Source organism: Symphalangus syndactylus, chromosome 6 (genome assembly GCF_028878055.3).
Source record: "Symphalangus syndactylus isolate Jambi chromosome 6, NHGRI_mSymSyn1-v2.1_pri, whole genome shotgun sequence".
Classification (NCBI taxonomy): Eukaryota; Metazoa; Chordata; class Mammalia; order Primates; family Hylobatidae; genus Symphalangus; species Symphalangus syndactylus.
The window spans coordinates 38,423,385-38,444,502 of NC_072428.2; the positions used below are offsets into that span (position 1 = coordinate 38,423,385).

Here is a 21,118-nt window from a genome sequence, read left to right on the forward strand (position 1 = left end):
AGCCAGGCCCATTCTAAGCGCTCTGACATGCCCTTATCTCATTTTCCTTTACACCACTGATCCACACTGGTCCACAATGTGGCCACCACCCCAATTTTATAAAGAAGGAAACTGAGGCTCAGAGAGGTTAAGTTCCCCATGGTCATACAACTGGGAAGTGAGGGAGGTAGAATTTGAAACCCAATTTTGTCTGACTCCAGAACACATGTACTTAACCACTCTACTGGCCCCCTAACCAACATTTATTGAATGAATGAGTAAATAAATGATAAAGCTTTGCATTGGTGCAAGTATGCATTCGTGTGTGTGCAAGGCCATGAGTTTGCACGAGAGTGGGGAGCCTGTGTGTGCAGATGTCTGTGTGTTTGCATGTGGAGCTTTTTTATGGGAAGACGTTCCCTTGTTGTCTTAGTCTTGTGTGTGCTGGAGCTATACTTAGCTGCAGCCGTGACTGTAATGAGCAGTTAGCGGCACACCAGCCACTCTCATTGGGACCTGGTTTCCCAGGGAGATCGCCGGGCCAGTATATGTGTGGGGGGGTGCAGCTTGGTGCTGGGGAATGCTAGATCAGGGCTTTGGAGGGAGCCTGGAGCTCACAGTGCTGTGCCTTGTGCAAATGGAGAGACTTAGCTCCAGCTGGAAGAATCTGCTCCAGGCCAGAAGCATCTAAGCATCCAGGCTCCACCAAGCTCAACACTGGCCACCTATGCCTGTGGTCCCTTCACTGGTCCATAAGCAATTAGAACTAAAGCCTTGGAGTTCATGGCTAACGCCTGGGGGTTGATAGCAAAAAGCAGTGGGAAGATGGTAGATCCTGGTATACCTGAGCCAGGGTCTTCTGCGGCCTCAGGAGGGCCCCCTCCTCAGCATCCTCTCTGCAACTGGTGAAGCTGCACTGCCTCCTTGAACATATGCTGCCCGAGCTATCAGAGGTTCTCACTCACCAAGGCTGGGGACCTGAGGAGAAGAGAGACCTCCCCACTCCGGAGCAAACTGAAACCACAGACTCTCTCACACAGCCTAGGGTTCAAAGGGCAATCCCCCACTCACTGACTGCCTTTCAGGCTTCGGCCAGAGGCGGGTCTGGAAAACCACAGGTCCTGAGGGCTTGCCGGCCACATGGCTCTGCCTGGAACTTCTTCCCAGCCTGTTCCTGGTTCCCTGCCATCAGGGACTCTCACCTTTGAGAGTGGGCCAGTCTCTCAGCCCAGTCTCTGTCCCCAGCTCCCAGCTCTCTCACTCCACAAACTCCACAAACCATCCCACCTCCTGCATCTGGCAATCCCACTTTCTGCACACATGTACTGGGTCACTCCACCCTGCCTACTACCCTGAAGTCCACACTTCCAAGTCCCATTGTCCAGGATGCATTCATCATGTGAGAGGTGGGACTTCTGCTTTGAAGGCACGCAAGGAGAAACATATCCATGGTCCTCCAACCATCCTTCTCATCCATTTGTTTACCCATCCACTGAGTCACCCAGCTGTGTCTCCTTCAATCCATATGTCCCTCCTTCCATCCATTCACCTGTATCCATCCACATATCCATCTTTTTATCCATTCTTTCATCCATTCGTCCATTACTTGTCTGTCTCTCCCACTACCTCATTTTTAACCATAGAACCACAGCATCCCAGAGCCAGAAGGAACACTGGCATGGCTCTAGATGACCTTCTTGATTTATTTTCAAAAGAAGACCTGGGATCTAATCCTTCTACCACTTGCTCTCTTCTGGATGGTCTTGGACAAATAAATGATTCTCTTTGGGAGCCATTTTTCCCTCATCAATAAGAGGGGTATACTACCTAACCCTTCCACCTCACAGGGCTGGTGTGGAGCACATGGCTTTAGCAAAGATCGATTGATTCCCTATTATGCAACAAGCACTACTACTGCCTAAGCTGACCCTTGTCCTCCAAGAGGTTGTGGTTGAGTCTGAGAGACACAGAACGATAGGTCAGTGGATCAAGGCCCTCAAGTCAGACAGGAAAGGTTTTCTGGAAGGGTGAAGGGCAGAGCAGGCTCTTCCAGGAGGTAGAGGGTGTCGGGAAAGGCTCCCTAAAGGAAGAGCCATCAGAGCTGGCCTAGCAGGAAGCATCCATTTCAGAAATGCAGAGGAGGAGGAGTGGGCATTCTCAGTGGAGGCAATGGAATAAGCAAAGGCAGAGGGGCAGGAAGCCGGAGCACGTTGGGAATGGATGATGCACATTGGGGCCCAGGGTGATCTGGAATAGCAGGGCAGGTGGGGCTCCCAAGGGTCACACCACAGGCTTTGGAAAGGGCTGGGGACATGGAAAGTCTCAGTAAGCCAGCACAAACCACTGTGATTCCTACATTCCAGGCTTTTACTCCAATCCTCAGACTGCCAGACAGGAAAAAATATCTGCTTGGTGACAGCCAGGCCTCGGGAGACACGATTCCTGCCGCCTAGAAGGAAAGCCAGCGCCTGGTATTTCTGACCTTTGTGCCTCTAAATATATCATTGGTGATGGTGGCTCCTGGCTCTGAGGTTGTGGGGCAACCGGCTGAGGCTTCTACAGCCTCCCTCCCTGCCTCTGTGGCTCAGCCAGGGCCTCCTTATACCCAGGAAAATCCAAACCCAGGACCTGCTGACAATGGCACCCCAGGTCAGCAGATCCAGCCCTTGGCGAGTGTCTCCCATGTGCCAGGCACGGTGCTGGGGGCTTTGCCCCTCTGAGACCCACCACAGCCTGTGAAATACAAACTATCATCCAATTTTACACACGAGGAAACTGAGGCTCAGCCAGACACCACCTGCCCGAGTCCACACTGAGGCAGAGGAAGGATCAGAACCCAGGCCTGGCCAGGCCCAAAGGCCTGTGCACTCTCCTCTAGCCTGTCCTCTCCCTACACTCCCCTTGCACTTGAGATAGTGGCCTCTCCCTGCACATGGCACTCAGAACTGTATTTTCTCCCTAATGCTTTTTCTGCCTCTGGTCTGACGGATTCTCCTAACACCTCTGAGAAGCTGGTGATGCCATTATGCACACTTTATAGATGAAGAAGCTGAGCCCGAAAAGGCAAGACCATACTCCAGGTGTTGGGGCTGAACAGAGGGGTCAGGGCAGAAGCACCCACGGCAGCTTGCAGGGAGCTCACTGCATGGGACTGGCCCTCAGCAGATGACAACCACACACGTGGGTTTACAGGGCCCAGCCCTCTCCCCTTAGCCCAGGGCTCCAGCTCACTCCAGGTGGCCCAGCAGGTGGCTGTGTTCCTCACTGCTTCTCAGAGAGCCCCTGAGGCTGAGCATCAAATATTCATCTCTAAGTGGCGAGACACTGGCCCTGGCGGGTGGCTGTGGCCAGAGGTGTGTTCACTGCCCTGCTCTGGTGATAAGGCCCAAGGAAGTCATGTTCTTCTGCCCTACCACCTATGTGGGCAGAGAAGGTCCCCAGGGAGCCACCTGGCAGGGCTGGGTCCTCATCGAAGCCTCCCCAGGTATGGTAGCCCCCTTGCCAGGTATTAGATTCATATTCTCCTCCCAGGTGGGGTGAGGCGAGTGTCTGCATAGCATCCTGCAAAGATGCCTCATCTGCAAGAGGTGCGAGTGATCATGGGCATCACGTGCGCACCAATGCACGCAGTGCAGTGAGCCGGAGGGCCTTCTGTCACTTATCTCATTGCCTTCTCGCAGCAGCCCTTTGAAGTAGGGACTCTCGTTATCCCCTCTTTACAGCTGAGGTGACTGAGACTTACTAAAATCACACAGTTAAGAACTAGCAGACCCAGAATTGGGCCCTGGCAGTCTGGCTCCAGTGTGGCCTATGCCCATGCCACTAGCCATCTTCTCCTGGCACACCTGCAGTGAGAACCCTGTGAGCACCACAGAGGCCTGTGTGACTGGAAAGAGCTCACATGATCTCTCCCCAGCAGGGCCCCTGACCCTCTGGCTCCCTCACCAACTTCTCTCCAGCCCCACACCCAGCTCAGAGAACGGCTTGTCCCCCAGCATGGTGGCAACCGTCTATGGGACCCACCAGCTCCTGCTGGGCACCACAGGCCTTCAGGAAGAGGCCAGAGGCCCCTCATTACGGCCCTCCATGCAGAAGCAGGAGCCCCTCCATGCAGGCCCACCCTGTGCAGGCCCCTGTGGCTGCAGGAGGGGAGCAGAGGGCAATGCGAACTGAGCCCTGGGCTGGAACACTCAGGGAACCCACGGGGCAGGCCCCGTCAAGAGCAGACCCCACTGTCAGGAGCCAGTGGGGTTCTGGGTAGCTCGACTCTTTCTTTGCATGATTTAGGGGTGGATTTTTCTTTCTTTTTAAAATTATTTTATTTTAGATTTAAGGGGTACATATGCTTGTTTGCTAAATGGGCGTTACATGCATAATGGTGGGTATGGGGGCGCCTAGTGTGCCCATTACTCAAATATTGGACATTGCACCCAGTAGGTAATTTTTCAACTGTCATCCCCCTCCTAGCCTCCCTTCTTTGGAGTGCCCAGAGTCCATTCCTCCATCTTTCTGTCTGTGTGGAAGGAGCACCACCCCTTCTGATATACCACTGTCCTTTGGCTCTGAGCCCAGCCCCAGATACGCCTCCTCACTGCGCCTTGAACCGTAGGCACACAGCTGCTCAGGGCTTTTGCACATCTCACTTCCTCTGCTGCCCAGATGTCATGTGGCCTCCTTCCTCACCTCCTTCAATCTTTGCTGAAATATGACCTGTGCTCACAGTGAGGCCTTCCTTGCCGCACGAGTTAAAACTGCCCACTCCAGCTTGCCCTGGGCTCCTGCCTCTGTCATACCCTGCCCAGCTAGAATATAAGAACTTGAGGGCAGGGATTTTTGGCAGTTTTGTTCTTTGCCCTATTCCCAGCTTCTGGAGCAGCACCTGTCACATAGTAGATGCTCAATAAATATTTGTTGGCTGGATGGATGAATTGGTGCTGACAGCAGCCCCTGGCAGGGAAATGGCTCACCGACTGTGTTTATGTGCAAAGCGGGAGTGTGGGGAGAGGAGTTGTGCACTTTCTGTGCTGCACTAGGGAAGGAAGAGGTGAGGTGAGTGGCATTGTGGGCAGGGGTGCCAGAGCCAGGCTGCCAGGCCAACAGGGAAGGGCTGGGCTGGCCAGGGTGGAAGGGGCATCCGATGCCCTGCAGAGGCTTGAGAGAAAGCTTCATTTTGCTGCCATGGCTCACACTGAGGCAGCATCTGAGCCTGACCCAGCGAGGCTGGCTCCTGAGCCCCCCTGAGCTCAGCTGTCTGGGGCTGCCCCAGCTAATATTAGCTCGTCCCCACCCAGGCTGGCGTCGGCCTGGCGGAGCAACCCAGCTTCAGAGTGGGCACCGTCCATGGGCACCCAACAGGAGCCCCCAGCCCTAGCCCCCAGGCTCCTCCCCGTGCCGGAGCAGCCCCTTTAAACAGGAGACATTCCAATGACCTGAGCTGTGATGCATGGCCTCCGCCCGCCAGCCCTACCACACTGGAACACTTGTCGGCATCTGAGGTCCCTGTGCTTGGCTCCCAACCAAGGCCTGATGTCAGCGGCCTTCCCTCCCTCTCCCCTGGCAGGCGGAAGTTCCATCATCCTCCCCTTTATACCCTGCCACACCTGGGGATGGAGGAAGAGCAGGGACAAGCGGCCCGTGACCACAGATGGGGAGACCGAGGCTCACAGGGGCTGTGACCTGCCCAGGACACACAGGGAGCTCAGGAGAACCAAGCAAGAATCCATGCCTGCCTCCCAGGGTGACACCTCTGAAGTCTGCCCCTGGGAGACAGACTGGAAGAAGGGGCCCCGGGGCCACGGTAGGTGAGGTGACCCCTAGGAGAAGCATTTGACAGGAGAGTCAGGAGCCAAAAGAAGGAAACAGGTGGGTAACGGGTGACGATTTGAATCTTGCAGGGCTGAGAGCGGGTAAAAAGAAGATGATGGAATGCACAACAATTAAGCACTTACTATGTTCTGGGTTCTGGGCTAAGTGCTTAACACATTGGATCCTCCCAACTTCCCTATGAATCAGGTGCTATTAATATCCCTCTTTTGAGGCACAGACAGGTTAGGAGACTTATCCAAGGTCACACAGCTGGAAGGTAGTGGGGCTGAGATTCGATCGAAGGCCTCATGGTTCAAGGGGCTATGCTCTTAGCAGAGAAAGGGGCTCCAGGTCATATTCCCAAAATTGTGTAGCCAGGAAGCAGTGGGGAGTGGGGAGATGCAAAGCCCATACACTTTCTACTGAATACAGAAGCAGGCCCAAAGCAGGGGATTTGGGACAGAAACCATCCTAGACTTTGGAGGGGAGAAGTCCATTTTGAAAGCCAGTGACTAATGCCTAGAACTTTCCACAAGCACAGCTACAGAGGAAAGGGGACAAGGAGGGGACAGGGAAGGGAAGGAGGTGGACATGGAAGGAGATGGGGAAGGAGAGGTAGGAAAAGAGCCTGGCTGGCCTTTGGGAGGAACACAGTCCAGGAAAAGTCAGACTCGGGGAACTTGTGCATCTTGGTTTTGGGAAACAGTTTCGTGGCCTCGAAGCTGTGGTTGTGGATGGTGGGTGGGCTGATGCAGCGCAGCGAAGAAGTCTGAAAAGACAGAGGGTTAAGCTGTGAAGAGCTTCATCTGGGCCTGGGTGGTGAGAGCAGCAGGTGGGCCCCTGCCTGGACTGGGGTTGGGACCCCCTACCGGCGCTGCCCCAGCCTTTGCCTGTTATTCGCTGCTCCAGGCTCAGGGGATGGAGAGATTGTGCTCCCAAGTGAGGCCAGAAAGGAAGGCTCAGCTAGGAACAGGTTCAAATGCAGGGTGCTCATGTCTGCCCTCGGCCTTGAACCCCACTTGCTTATTCTTTCTTTCAGTAAATATCTATTTAGCACCCACTATGTACCAGGCCCTACTCTAGCTTCTAGAGATAGAGCAATCGGAAAAAGAGACAAAAATCTCTGCCCTCATGGACTGTACCGTCTAGTGGGGAAACAGACAATAAACAAAGCAAACAAGTAAACCAAATAGTACATTAGATGGTGGTTAATGCCAAGGAGAAAAGAGCAAAGCACAAAGTGGGGAAGGGGCCGCAGGAGTGTCATCTGGGCTGATGGTGTCTGAGTATACACCTGGAGGGGGTGTGAGAGCTGATACCCAAGGGAAAAGCATGCCAGGTGGAGGGACCAGCGCAGCACAGGTCTTGAGGCAGAAGCATGGGCAGCGCTGGGCAGGAAAGCCATGGAGGCTGGGGGAGGGAGGGAGAAAGAAGCAGACAGCAGAGGGAGATGCTGGGTGTGGGGCACTCAAGTGGACCCTGCATCCTCTGAGGAAGCCCAGACCCCAGCGTGAGATGGAGCGGAGGGAGGGCTGACTTGGTCCGATAGCACTTTGCCAGGCCGGCCCTGGCTGCCCTGAGAGAGGGGCAGGAAGCCAAGAGAAGGGCTTGGAGAAGTGGGCAATGGGTGCTGTCCATAGGCCTGAGCAAGCACCCCCCAAAGAGGTGATCCCCCCCAGGGCAGCTGGGGCTGAGAGAAGAACTCAGGCGAGAGAAGGCAGGGGCTTCCAGCGGGGGGTAGCTGTGGAGGGTGCGATGCAGTCAGATTCTGAGTGTATTTGAAACATGAAGACAACAGGGTTGGTTGATGTCTGAGAGAGACAGGAGGCCAGGATGACTCCCAAGGTCTACCAGTGGAAGCCACTGGATGGATGCGGTTGCCATGGCTGTGATGTGGCCTCACCCCGGGCCCAGTCCCCCTGCCATCAAAGCCTCAGCCTCAGGAAGGAGCGGCTTGCTTGTGACACTCTGCCAACCCGCACACGCCCATCCATCCCTCTGCGTCCTGAGGCTGGCCCTCGACTGGAGCCGCTGCCTGCATCAGCACTTCTCAGACTCCACCGTGCATGAATAATCCGGGGAGTGAAAATGCAGATTCTGAATCGGTTTCAGGGCTGGGGTGAGGCCTGAAAGGCTTCATGTCCAACAAGTGTCCTTATGGTGTTGCTGTTGGTCAGAAGGCCACACCTTGAATGGAAGGAGCCCACACCTCTCAGGCCCCAATGCAGCGATGTACCCTCACTCAGCAGTGGCCTCAGCTGTGCTGAGGGGTGAAGGGAACATTCTCCCCCTTCCTGATCTAAGAATCGAGTTTCCCAGGAGTATGAACTTTAAGCATCCCAGGTAATTCTGAGGGTCAAGCATGGGTGGGAGTCCTCCAGCAGCCACCCCTCCATCCCCCATAGCAGCCATCACAAACACCCCTACCTAGCCCTGGCCCCTCCAGCACAGCACCCATCCCCTGCACCCTTCCCCACAGCAGCCCTACACCATAGAAGTTGGCCCCACCGCCCCTGCTCCAGACCCCACAGCCTGGCACACAGTAGCTCCAGGTGGGCCTTTCTGCAGCTCCCTAAGGGCAGGAAGCCAAGAGAAGGGCCTGGAGAAGTGCGCAATGGGTGCTGTCCATAGGCCTGAGCAAGCACCCCCCAAAGAGGTGATCCCCCCCAGGTCTGTGCCTGCCAGAGGGCTGGGGGAGCCCGTCAGGCAGGGGCGTGATCACTATGCCTTGAATGAATGAGTGAGGACAGGATGAGACAGGCTGAATGAATGTAGGAGGAAGCTTTTTAGACCCCTTCCCGCTGGGCTCCTGCCTGCTCCGGGCCAGGACCTTTGCCAGGATTGCTCACACGTGCCCTGGGGAGGAGCTGGGCTGGGAGAGAGAAGGAGAAATAGGGGAGGACTGGCTTGGTTCCGCCAGCTCCTCTGGGAAGCTGAAGCCTAGAATTCTTGGACTCCCAGAATGTCAGAGTTGGGAAGAGCCTTAGCGGTCACTTAGAACGACCTCTGTATTTTACAGTTGGGAAAACTGCAGGATGAAGGGGCGACAGGACTTGCTCAAGGTAGCCCAGCTGGTTTCGCAGCCTGGCTAGATTCCTCTCTAATCCAGATGTCTGATGCCTACAACCTGGGTCTTGCCTGTGGCCTCATCTCGCCACACACCGGGGCTGGTCCCTAATCCTGAGGGCCTGCCTGTCCCCAGCCCCCAGCCTCCAGAACTGATCTACTCATCACCAGCTCAAATCTCACAAACTGGATGACTCAGTGCCCAGTGCATACCCCTCACTCCCAAAAAAAAGAGGTCAGCGAGGGCAGGAGCAGCCAGGCTAAGTGTGAGGAACCTTGAGGGATGGATTTTCACGTTCAGCAAAAAGCAGGCAGGACGCTGAAGTGAGGGGAATAGATGACCAAAACCCCAGAGGTTAAAGGGCTGCCGACGAGGACCAGGGAGGAGGCTGGCGGAAGGGAGCCGCAGGAGCTGTGGCTGGGTTCCAGGGCAGAAGGCCTCGGAGTGCCGAGCTGAGGGGCGGCCAGCGTCCCCACCACGCACCACCCTGCACAGGCAGCTTCTGGTCCCCCCAATCCTCCTGCCATTTCACTCCAGACCATATGGAGTCCCAAGGGCTGCATGGAGGGGAGTGGGAGGACAATTGAGGCATTGTCACAAAACCTTCCTTGGGACTGACAGAGCACCCTCTTAGCCCATGGCCTGGCCTGGCCAGGCAGGGCCCTCACCTGCCATTACCCAGGGGCCAGAACTTGCTGACAGGTTCTGGACAGGTTGTTGGGAAAGAGTGGATGGTGGGGAGGGAGGGACCCAGATGGAAATTCAAACCTGGGGCACGGCAAGCCACAGGCCTCACCATCCCTGGAACATGGACAGGAGGCAGTGCTGTGTAATGGTTACAGATAGAGCTCCAGGGTCAGACAGACTGAGGTCTGACTGCTGGCTCCACCGCTCACGAGCTAAGTGACCTCGGGTAAGTTACTTAACTTCATTGAGCCTCTGCAGCCTTGTCTGTGTCATTGGTGTGATAGTATAGTGCAGTCTTGAGAGTCTTGTGAGAATTATTAATAAATGAGGATATATAAATCAAGTCCTTAAGACAGTGTCTGACACTGCGTGATTCAAGAAAGGAAGGGTGTTCTGGAAAATCCTGCTTGGGGAATCCTAAGGATTTGGGTCAAGTCTGGGTTGGCTGACGTGAGAAGGTCTCAATCAGCTGTGCTGTGTCCTTGGAATGCAGGTATCTGTGTATTCCACCTCCCCCAAGAAGGAAATTAATAGGAGTAGATAAGAGAAGAACAGTACGCCCAGGTGGGGTTTGGTGTTCTTGAGAGCCAAAAGAAATTCAGATGGTCAGGCCCTGGGACCAGAGGCCTAGGCTGTGAGTTTGAGTCTCACTGATTCCCTGTGTTGTCTGGAGCAAGTATCTTTCCCTCTCTGAGCCTGTTTATTTTCACTGGATGAAAATATTGACTAGAGGTAGTCTGGGAGCACCCATTCCCTGCAATAGTCCGATGCATATGTGAAGTGGTCCCTACCACCCAAATGGTTCCCCTGAATAAGGACTGGACAACAAAGCACCCCTGCAGCCTGTCAGGCCCTCCTTTCCTGTAACCTTGCACCTAGCGGAGAGGAGCTCAGGCTGGGGTAGTGGCCAGGCCGGCCCCAGAGCTGATGGGAGGCAGTGGCTCAAGGCCCTGACCTTTTGGTCTAGAGTGAATCCTCTGGTCATGAGACCTCTCAGAATAGCCAGAGGCATTATATTCAGCTGTAGTGGAGGCCTTGAGATCCCCAGCCCAGGCAGTGGACCCTGGAATGAGCCCCCACTGAACCCCCTCCCCCACCTCTGGGACAACCCCCACCTGCCTCCTTGAGAGACTTCAGCCAATCCCCTCCAAAGCCAGGCCTCCTGCTCAGAGTCAAGGAGCACAGACTCCAAACGCTCTGAGGCGACGTGACACGAAGCACCTGTGAGCCAGGAGTCAGGAGGTACGAGTTTCCGAGCCAGCCCTCAGCTAACCCACTCACGAGGGGCCTCAGGTAGAGCACTCCTCTCTGGGCCTCAACTTCCTCATCTGTCATAATAACAGCTCCTATTCTATAGAGTATGCCAGAGGCCTACAGTCTAGAGGAGAGATGAGCCCAAATCAAACAAGGCTGCTAATGAACATTTTATTAGAAATCAGAGAGCTTCTCTCCCAGGAAGGGCCCTGGTTCTGACTCCAACCCAGCCTGAGGGCCCAGGAAGGCATCACTGAGGAGCTGCAGTTTGAGGCGGGGTGTGGGGGATAAAGAGCAGTGAGCCAGAGGAAAGAGTGCTCCAGAGGGCAGGGTATGTGCAAAGGCCCTGAGGCAGGGGAACCTGGCACATGCAAGAAGCTGAAACGAGGCCGGGTGCTTGGGGCTTGGTAAGCGATGGAGACAGTCAGGTCAGAGAATACTGGAGGGACAGGCAGGGCCTGAGAGGCCACAGTATGGGCTATGGGCCAGTGAAGCGCTGAAGGGTTCTAAGCAGGCTCAGGTGATCTGACAGGCCTGTGAGTTGAAAAGACCCCTGTGGTTGCCAGGTGGAGGATAAACTGGAGCAGCCAAGGGCTGGAGGTGGGAGAGCAGCTGGGGGGCTGCTGGGGAGGTGGGCCTGAGGGGAACCATGGTGGCTTGAGCCAGGATGGTGAACATGGAGGTGGAGGGAGAGGAGAGAGTTTGCAGGAGGGGAAATGATAATACAACCAACAGTAGTAATAATAGTAGCCAACATTTATTGAGCATTTACTGTATGCCAGGCTCTGTGGCTCAGGGCTGTCCAAGCATTACTTCAGTTATCTTCACACCAACCCTGTGAGGTTGGTTCTATGATTATTCCCATTTAGCGGTGAAGGGGCTGCAGGGTTCTGACCAGGAGGTGCTTGGTTTATGATTCTCATTACTGGGAGGGGGTTGGGGGGAGCTGGAGGAACCATTCAAAGACCTGAGGACCCCATACAAGGATCGTGGGAAGCAGGGGGGCACACTGTGGGGGAGGGCCCTTGGGGTGGCTGGGAGGGGAACATACCCAGCCCCTTCTCCACTGCTCATGGGTCTCCTTCATATGGTACCATGACTCCAAGTGGGGCCCTGTCCTGGGGGAGTGGGCTTCAAGGCAAGGGGGTGCACTGCCTAGAATCCTCTGATAATAGCTCTGTCCCCCAGCCCTCTGCATGCCAAGCCACAACTCCAAGAGCCCTGTGTCAGCTGGGACCCAAGAGAGGAACAGAAGCCTCAGGCTGGGCGCTTCATTTCCCGCCACCAGGTAAATTCCCTTCCCAGGGAGCTGAGGGGGAGCCAGTTTTTATCAAGTTCCAAAGAGGCAATGACAGGGCAGAGAGACAGACACAGGACAAGGGTCAGAGGAGAGGCAGGCAGCTGGGTGGATGGAGGTGGGGCTTCCCCAGCTTGGGGGCCATTGGCACTACTTTGGCATTTGGAAGGTCAAGTGACTCAGGAACAGATGTTAACACACACACGCAAACACACACACACACACAGGACACTCTGGCCTGCAGCACAAGGACCACCACTGGCCCTGATGGGACGTAACAACGCCCCTGATGATGACATGCAAATCGAAGACTAAAACCAAGAGCCTCAGACCTGAGCTGGCCCCCAAGGAAGACAGGAGAGCAGGTTTCAAGCCAGGCAGCCCCAACACTCCCCTGCCTGCTCTCACACCTCTATGACCTCCCTGCCCTCTACCTGGTTAACTCCTCCCTGCCCGTCAAAGGTTGCCCCAGCATCACCTCCTCTGGGGCAGTTCTTATTCTCATGGCCCCAGGAAATCCCTTCATAGCCTTTCCAAACAGTACCATCATCATCATTGTCTTGTGTGTGTCAGGGGCACCACCCCCCACCCCAGAACACACGCGGAGCTCATCCTGTCCCAGCTCATCCTCCCGACCCCTCATCCCCTCAGGCTGATGCCCAGAGCACAGGAGAGGGGGCCAGGGGAGCAGCTGCCCCAGCCAGCAGCCGGCACTCTTGCCCCTCAAGAACTCAGATGGGCTCTCCCGCCCCGACTATGTAGCCCCTATCTCCAGGGCCAGCACCAAGGCCCAGGGTAGGTGGCAGCTCCTCAGGGAAAGGTGACCTCACCACCCGTCCCACACACTGACAGTGGCCTGGGCAGAACAGCATCTCTATTGAGGATAGGAAATGCCCTCAGGCCACTCCGGAGTCCCAGAGACTGAGGCAGTGGGCAGGAAGCAGCTCTGGAATCTCATCTTCCTCAAGCATACGCACACACCCGGGATGCACAGGACCTCTCTCTCACATACACACAGCACACTGACACACACGTGGGGTCTCACACACATCACGCACACTGTCACACACAGGATTTCACACACAATCTCTGTCTTATACACACCTCCACATACACACAGTCTGTCACACACAGGAACCCCCACCCCACACAGCCTCCTGCCTTATGTGTACATGCATGTACACACACACACACACAGCCTCACACATGAGCTCCACATATACAGTTTCACACTTGCCACACACTCACGCAGACACACCTCGAGTCTCACGCACTCCCCAAACCTCACACACAGCATCTCTCTTACACATGCAGTCTCTCTTCCTTATACACACTCTCTCCCACACAGTCTCATTCTCACACACTCACAGTCCATCCAAAACACAGAATCCGCCTCTCTCACACACACACAACTCCTGACACAAGGACTCAGGAAGCTCACACAGAGTCGCAGTCTCACCACACACACACACACACACACACGCCCAGAGTCTCACATTTATTCTCACACACTCAAGTCTCTCACACTCACACACAATCTCTCTTACACAGAGCCTCTGTCTCATACATACAGCCTTTCCTTCACACACATAAGCAATATCACACACAACATGCTGGCCTAGATCTAGAATAACGACTTGAGTCCTGACCCGCTGGTGTGAGGAGTCGTGGGGCCCCCGTGTGGGGGAGGGGTAAACAAAGGTGACAGCAGAGGCGGTGGAGCAAAGACGGAGGGGGAGGAGGGCGGGCAGGCGGCTGGTCTCTGCGCAGATGAGCTGCAGAGAGGCAGCGCAATGCAGCTAGGCCAGCCAGGCGGGAGGCAGGAAGCCGGGGTTCTAATCCCGCTCTGCCCTCCTCAGCTCCTGAGTGCCTCCTCCTACGGGCCTCAGTGTCCTCAACTGTTCCCAGAGGGAGCTGGAAGGGACAACAACCTTCCTTTGAGGCCCCTGGGGAGAGAAGGTGGCTCAGACAGGCTGAAGGGGAGCACCCACTAGCACCCACTCCTATCCCAGTACCGCCTCACCCCGACCACCGGGCACCCAGCTTTTCCCTCAGAGTCCGCTCTTCAGTGAGCATTCACTTCAGAGATTTTTTTCAAGACTTTTCTGTACGGTTTTGCACACCAATAGAACCTCAAACCACACTAGCTGGCCCATTTGTCTGCCTTGGGTGAAGGCCACCCGCTGCCTAGGAATGTCCAGTGGGAGGAGAGGGCCACGGGAGGGGGTTGGAACATGCCCCACTGCCCCCTGCCTGCCCTGAAACTCGGGACACTGACCAGAGCCCCAACACTGAGTGCAAAGGGTGGGGCTGGGGGACCTAGCCTCTTGCTTGGGAGTCAGGAGACTGGGCCTACCCCTTGTTTCTGGGGCCAAAGTTTGTGGGGGAGATGCTGTCCAAGGTCAAGTGTGGGCTGAATGGGCAGCTGCTGTAACCCAGGCCTCTGCCCACCCCCACCCCAACATGCACTAGTTCAACCTCCCATCCCCCTCCTCCAGCCCCTCCCCACAGCTCAGCCACAGCCTCCAGTTACATAACCCTCTAGCTGTGGTGGCCTCTGTCAGGAAAGGGAAGGGGAGGGAAGCCCTCTGAGGGTCCCAGTCCACTCTGGGGAAAGGCAGGAGCTGGTAGGCAGCCGAGGGGAGGATAGGGTCCCAGGAGAATTGAGTTCTAGTCCTTCTTGGCCTCTAGCTCCCTGGGTGACCTTGGGGAGGGTCCTCAGTGGCAAAACATGGGCCTGGCTCTCTCCCTATTGCCTCCCCCCATAAACATAGTTGTTCTAGAATTCAAGGTATAAGACTGACCGGCTACCCGCCCCCCCCCCCATGCCATACTGTGTTTGATCTCAGTTAACAGATCTACAAGGTCTGTGATTAAACACAGACTTTCTTTGCCCACGGGCACTTGAGGGTCCCCCAAGTCTCCTCCCTCCACTCTCCTCTGCAGCTTCCCACCCCTCCCTAGCCCTCTCCCCCTGGCTCTGGCTCAGGCTCCAGTGGGTAGGAGGACAGAGATGCAGAGTAAAAGACAGCAGGGCAGAGGCAGTGCTTTGCCTGGTAGGGGGTGAGGGCAGCTCAGGGATGCAGCAGGGGCTCTGCTTTAAATTCTCTACTCTGCCCTTCCCCCACAGGCCTTAGGGTCTCTCTTTAGGCCTCTAAGGACAGAGCCCAGTGAAGGCTGGGAGTGTCTCTTCCAGGGTGGGTGGCTGCTACCAGTTCCCCTTTTTGGGCTCAGTTACTGATGGTCCAGCAGCAAGGCCCTTAAGAGTTCACCAGGCCCCCTTCCCCATTTTACAGATGAGGAAACTGATCCAGAGAGGCCATCTGAGGGACCAAGGTCAGCAGCAGCGTGTCCTTTCTTCCTGGGAACAAGCTGGTATGGCTAAAGGGGAGTGGCCCATGAAGACACGCCCACCTCTCACACACCTTCTCCTTGCAGGTTCCCCCTTAAGGACCCCCTCTCCCCACCACTGGATGTCCCAGAGGAAGCACTGGCATAAGCCCAGTGACCCACTCCAACACCCTCCCCTTTCAACAAGGAGGAAGGACAGGCTGTGATCTCAGGATCAGGGGCTCAGAGGGACCACCCCTACCTTACAGCCCAGCCCTTCACCAACTTCCAGGCCATGGAGATTAGCCATGGAGATGCCCTCTTGACCACCTCCTCAAAATTGCTGGAGGCTGCTCCCTGAGGAGGGGGCGACTGTCTCAAGCTGCCCAGCAGGCCTCAGGCCTTTCTGGGGGACCATGGCTGGCTCCAGATGCGCCTTTACCTGGATAGGAGGAAGGGCTCCCAGCCTCCCTCCCCACACTGAAATCTCGAGGGCAGTCCATACTTCGACAGTGCACATCTGCAAAGACACAAATGTTCACGGGCAGGCGCTCATGCACACTCAAACATACACACATGCTCACTCATTCCCACTCCACACTTTACCCACCCAAATACACACCACCACACTTACATAAATATGCACACACAATCTACTCATACACACAAACACACCCATTCATACTTATACATATTAAACTTGGCAACACACAGACTGACATACATAGAAAACCAGAACCCCGGCAGACACCCTTCCTCTCTTACCCTGGTACGTGCACACATGCGCACACACCCCCTTTTGATTCTGAACTCCCTAGGCGCCAGTTCTCCGGTCCACCCCTGCCCGCGGGGAGGCACAGGACGCTGCCTTCCCGCCCCGCTCTTCTGATGGGTAAATTGTCACTTACCCGCGCGTAGCGGGATGAGTACGGGTCCTCGAAGAGCGCCCAGATGCGCGGCTGCCAGCGGCGCCAAAAGCCGCCAGGCCGGCCATCCGGGGAGTCACTGAGCGCCAGGCGCTTGGTCATCTCCAGCTCGTCCTCGCCGTCGCCCGAGTCGCCGGGGCCGTCGGCGTCCGCGTCGTCGGCGCTGTTGTCCAGAGGAGCGCCGCCGAAGCTGTCCAGCGCCTCCTCGGCGTCGCGGTGCTGGCGGTACGTCATCCAGCAGCAGGGCTCCACGTCGGTCTCGTCGATGCCCCAGAAGGCCAGCTCCTCCTCGTAGAGCGGCCCGCACACGTCGGCCGGGCAGTGCAGCTTGCCCGTGCGGTAGTAGTTCAGGATGTGCGCGAAGACCCCGGGGTGGCGGTCGAAGAAGAACTCGTCGGCACGCGGGTCATAGTCGAAGTGGCTGTGGGCGTCGGGCTCCGCCAGCCAGGCGAGCCGCGTGCCGGGCAGCGTGCGCAGGGTCGAGCGGTACGTCTGGTGGCGCGTGCCGCCCACGTTGATCACGATGCGCTCGCTCTCGTCCCCTTGGCCCATCGCGGCGCCCCCTTAGGCATGGCGCGGCCCAGCGACACCCATGGGAGCGGCCGCCAGGGGGAGTTGGCGCCGGGGAGGGGGGCGCGCGCCCTCTTCCCCCCTCCCCCCAGCCGTCGGGGGGAACAGAGGCCCGCGGCTCTGGCCACCCCAACGAGCGAGCCAAGCCTCTCCGGGCGCTTTCTGTCGGGTGCCGGTCCAGGGGAATGTGCGCGGGATCCCAGGGGTCTCTAGGAGCCAGATGTGGGAGGGAGCTGGTCCGGCAGCGGAGGAGGCAGAGGAGGAAAGATGGGAGGGAGAAAGGGAGGGATGGAGGGGGGAATAGGGAGGGGGGCGGGCTCAGCGGTGAGCCCTGGGAGGTGGGGAAAGAGGGTTGGGGGGCCGGGCTCCCGTCCCCATCTCCGCGGGAAAATGGAGAAGTCGGCACAAAGCTTTTCGGGGAAAGGTCAGCCGCTCCCCGGGCCGGACTACAGGCCAGCCCCCAAGAGGGGGAGGGGAGGAGACGGGGCCGGGAAATTCACGCTCCTCTGTGCGGTGGTCGCCGGGGCGCGCTCTCGGCGCTGGGGAGATGGATGCCGCCTGCCTTCCTCCCTGCGTGGCCGGGCTGCAGCTCGGGACGCAGGGCGGGCTCCTGCCCCCTCCCTCTCTCCTTGCTTGGCTGCCTGCTCCCCCCGGCGGCGGGCCCGCCTGCCCGCCCGCCCTCCTCGTTCCTTCTCCCCGCCTCCTGGAGGAGATGGCGGGCCCCCTGGGCAGGGGCACCCGGGGTGTTGCTCGTGCGGCTAACGCCGAGCGCTGCTCTCCGTGAGCCCGGGCTCGAGCTGGGGGTTCCGCCGGGCTGCGCTCGGACTCGGGCTCCCACGGCGGTGCTGAAGGGACAGCTCCCGGCGGTCGCGGAGCTGCGCGGGGCCAGGCGGGGGTTCTCCTGGCTGGGTTTGATTTGCGGGGCCGGCGGGCACTGGCTCCGGTGCCTCTGCGCCCCGCACTCCGCTCCTCGCTTCGGGCAGGCGGTGGGCGCTGCCGGCCGAGACGGGGGGCTGCGGAGGTCGGGCGGGGAGGCGGGGGTGGCGGGTCTGGGAGCGGCGAGGTGAGGCCGGCGAGGCCAGTGAGGCGAGGCGCGGAGCGGCCGCTGCCGCCGCCGCCGCGACGCTGCTGCCGCCCGGGCTGCTGCTCCGCTTGCTGCTCGCCCGTCGCCTGCTCGTTCGCGCGGTCCGCGTCCAGCCCGCCGCTCTCCGGACACGGGCACACGGCGCGCGCAGCCGCACTCGCCCCCGGAGGAAGGCGCCGCGCTGGGTCCTAAAAAGCCCTGATTCCGCGCCCCCCTCCCAGCCCCGCACCGAGCCCGGCCTCCCTCAACCTCGGCGCTGGGGGCGCCCGCCCCACCTGGCTCCTGCTGCTCCCGGGGGACCCGCCCACGCCCCGCCTTCGGGGAACGCCACTCCAGGGGCGGGGGCTCCGAGAGACGTCTGGGCCCGCGCCCCCGGGTCAGACTGAGGTGAGAAGGGCGTTGGCACTCTCCCCTTGCCTTCCAAACCGGAGACCATCTGATCCGTGGTGAGACAAAGCTCTCCTGGAGTTTTGTCATCAGAGACACCCTGGCCCAGACCAGTGCTGACCGCTCCAAGGAATCCTTTAATACCGACCCTTCTCGCGGAACCTGGAGGCCCCATGTTCCTTCCATGGGTAATGTCTTGCATGAACCCCAACACACACACACACACGCACACACACACACACACACACACCCCACGTTATCCTCTACGCCCTCCACTAACAATCAATCCTGGACCCATATTAACCCCTTCGGACTCCTTACTGACCCTGGGCCCTTTATAGCTTCAGACAGAGGGAGTCTCCCATGAATGCCACATCCATCCAAGCTCGCTTACTCTCCCACACTAACCCTGGATCCCCAGGTGGAGACCCCTTATGAAAAGGGCCTTCTGCCCTCAGAGGTCAGAAGCAACAACTCGTAGTTTCCCTGAGCACTGACACCCCCACCCCGCACTTCCTAGGGCTTCAACTGCCCTGGGTGATGAGCTGGTGTTATGTCTGGGGGCTGGGTGGGAGCTGCTGCTTGCTGTGATTCCTCCATCTTCACAGTTGGTCCTGGGGGTGGGAGTTCCAGTTTGAACCTCAAAGCCTTCCTGGCCCATGCCTGCTGCTAGTGCCTTGGTTTACTCAGTAAAGCAATCACTCCTTTACTCCTTACTTGTTTTAGGATCCGTCCCAGGCACAAGGACACAAGAGATGAATCAGACCCAGCCTCTGGCCTTGAGAAGCTCCCAGCCTTCTGGGGAGGTGGCCAGGTGGGCCTAGGCAGGACTGGGGAGGTCAGGCCCGGCTCCAGGGGTGGCTGGGCTGGGAAAGAGGCTTATTGATCCCAGCTCAACCCAATGGAACACAGGATGCCTGGGCAAAGGGCGATTTAATTAAGAAGATATGAGGCTCTTATTACCTGCTGGCACTTTCTAACTGTGCAGACAGCTGTCCCTCTACCCTGACCCACAGATGCTGTCGTGAGCCTGGGGACAAATATGTGCCACAGACATCGCTCTCCTTATTTGACCAGGGGAATCCCAATCTAGCCACAGGAAAATCTGTGTGTGGTGGGTAAAAGGCTTGAAGGGGTGGAGAGGGGCAGGGCAAGGATTGACAGATGGGAATAGGACAAGGGGAGAGACAGAGAAGCAAAATTAAGTCAGAAACAGGGGCAAAGTTGGGTAGAGACAAAGAGAGCGTTGGATTTTGGGGCCTGCATGGCACCTCCTCCCTCCAGGTATTGATCTGTGTGATTCCTCTTTTAAATAGGAGCTGTTTCCCCTTCAATCTCAGAGTAATGCAGGGATGAGAGTGTTTTTGAGTGTCCCTTTCACCCTGACCAGTGTGAGTCCCCATCTCCTAACCACAAGGAAGCCTGGCCTGGTGTGGCCCAGCCTGGCCCATATTCAGATCCCCAGGACATGGGTTCTCAGGAAATTCTGTCCCAATATTGGTAGAAGATGAAATTGAAATGGAGGATCCAGAAGGAAGAGAAAAAGGTGGACACAGAGGCACACACACACACACACAGCTGGGAGAAATCAAGATGGGGAGAGACAAGAAAGCAGCCTCTCCAAACCTTCCTTTCTTTCTAGCCAAGAAATCTCACCCAAGAAATCTTCTGGGATTCTACTAGCCATAGCGTTCCAGGACTTCACCTCTTTCTTCACCTGCAGAACCACATGGGATCAGAGTATGGCTCCTGATCTTCTCCATAGCTTATCTGATCTCCATAAAAGGACCATCAGCTCCTCCAGGGCTTCTTGTTTGCTTCCCTCCAGAGTGCCCAGAATACGGTAGATCCTCACTAAGGTCCAGATGATTTGAGAAAGGCTAGGAGAGAGGCTGGGATCCTAGAACCCAAGTGGCAGAGACTGTGGGAGTCTGGAACCCCTAATGGAGACCAAGTCAGGAGGAGGGACTTACCCAGGGTTTTTTAGGGAATCAGTGCAGGGCCCTATCACTACCCCATGGTGAGTCCTAATAGGGGGCTGCAGTGTGACCCAGGCAGTGAGGGAGGGGGCACAGAGAGACAGAGAGAAACAAGGGGCTCCTGGTAGGCGGAAGGTTGGGTGATTAGGGGCTCTGGATGATGTGTTAGAAAGAGGGAGGTAGGCCAGAGTTGGAGGCAGAAGGAATGTGTAAGGGTATTCATTGCACCCTAAGGCCCATTACACCCAAAAATCCCCCAAGAGGTAAGCAGAGAAAACTCTGACACAGTAGTCTCCCCAGCAGGAGAGGGTAGCTGTCCCCAATGTGCCCCACACTGTTCCACTTTAGGATTCTCACTTTGATCCCTGATGACACAACCCCAGCCCAGGCCCCAAAGAATGGCCTCCCTTGTGTATCCTGAACAGGACATCAAACTTTCTTCTCTCACTTCCCCTTCACACTGCGAGAATGCTAGCATTTGCAGACAGCCTAGGAAAACCAAGAGGGCAACACAGAAGAAATCAACAAAAAACAAAAACCAGAAAACAGAGAAATAGAGGGTGTGGGGGGAAATAGGAGGAAGAATTACTAACCAATCCCTAGCTTCTCACTCACAAACACTAACCACAGGCCCCCAACTAGACTGAAAACCTCACTCCTTTTCCACTTTGGAGCAGCACCTCCTATTTGAGGCCATTCGCCCCTCCCTTGCAGAAGAAAGCTTGTGGTCTGGTGCTAGAGGGTCTTTGGTAG

The 21,118-nt window shown here is 56.9% G+C and overlaps 1 protein-coding gene and 1 long non-coding RNA gene across 4 annotated transcripts in view; one reads left to right on the plus strand and one right to left on the minus strand.

Moving 5' to 3' along the window:
* The window catches only part of KCNC1 (potassium voltage-gated channel subfamily C member 1), a 48,697-nt gene extending 30,593 nt beyond the window's left edge, over positions 1 to 18,104 (minus strand). The window contains exons 1-2 of one of the 3 annotated variants that reach the window (XM_063641043.1): positions 16,328 to 18,091; positions 15,862 to 15,939 (exon numbers count right to left, since the gene is read on the minus strand). In XM_063641043.1, the coding sequence (XP_063497113.1) occupies positions 15,862 to 15,939; positions 16,328 to 16,897 (648 nt within the window). In that variant the 5' untranslated portion in view covers positions 16,898 to 18,091. Of the gene's footprint in view, positions 1 to 15,861; positions 15,940 to 16,327 lie in introns of all 3 variants that reach the window. The other 2 variants (XR_008658413.2, XM_055282177.1) reach the window with 2 other exon arrangements.
* A 178-nt stretch (positions 18,105 to 18,282) lies between these two features.
* Positions 18,283 to 19,503, plus strand: LOC134736876 (uncharacterized). The gene is made up of 3 exons (XR_010121298.1): positions 18,283 to 18,574; positions 19,113 to 19,200; positions 19,403 to 19,503. It is a non-coding gene; the product is annotated as an uncharacterized lncRNA (long non-coding RNA).
* The last annotated feature ends 1,615 nt before the right edge of the window (positions 19,504 to 21,118 follow it).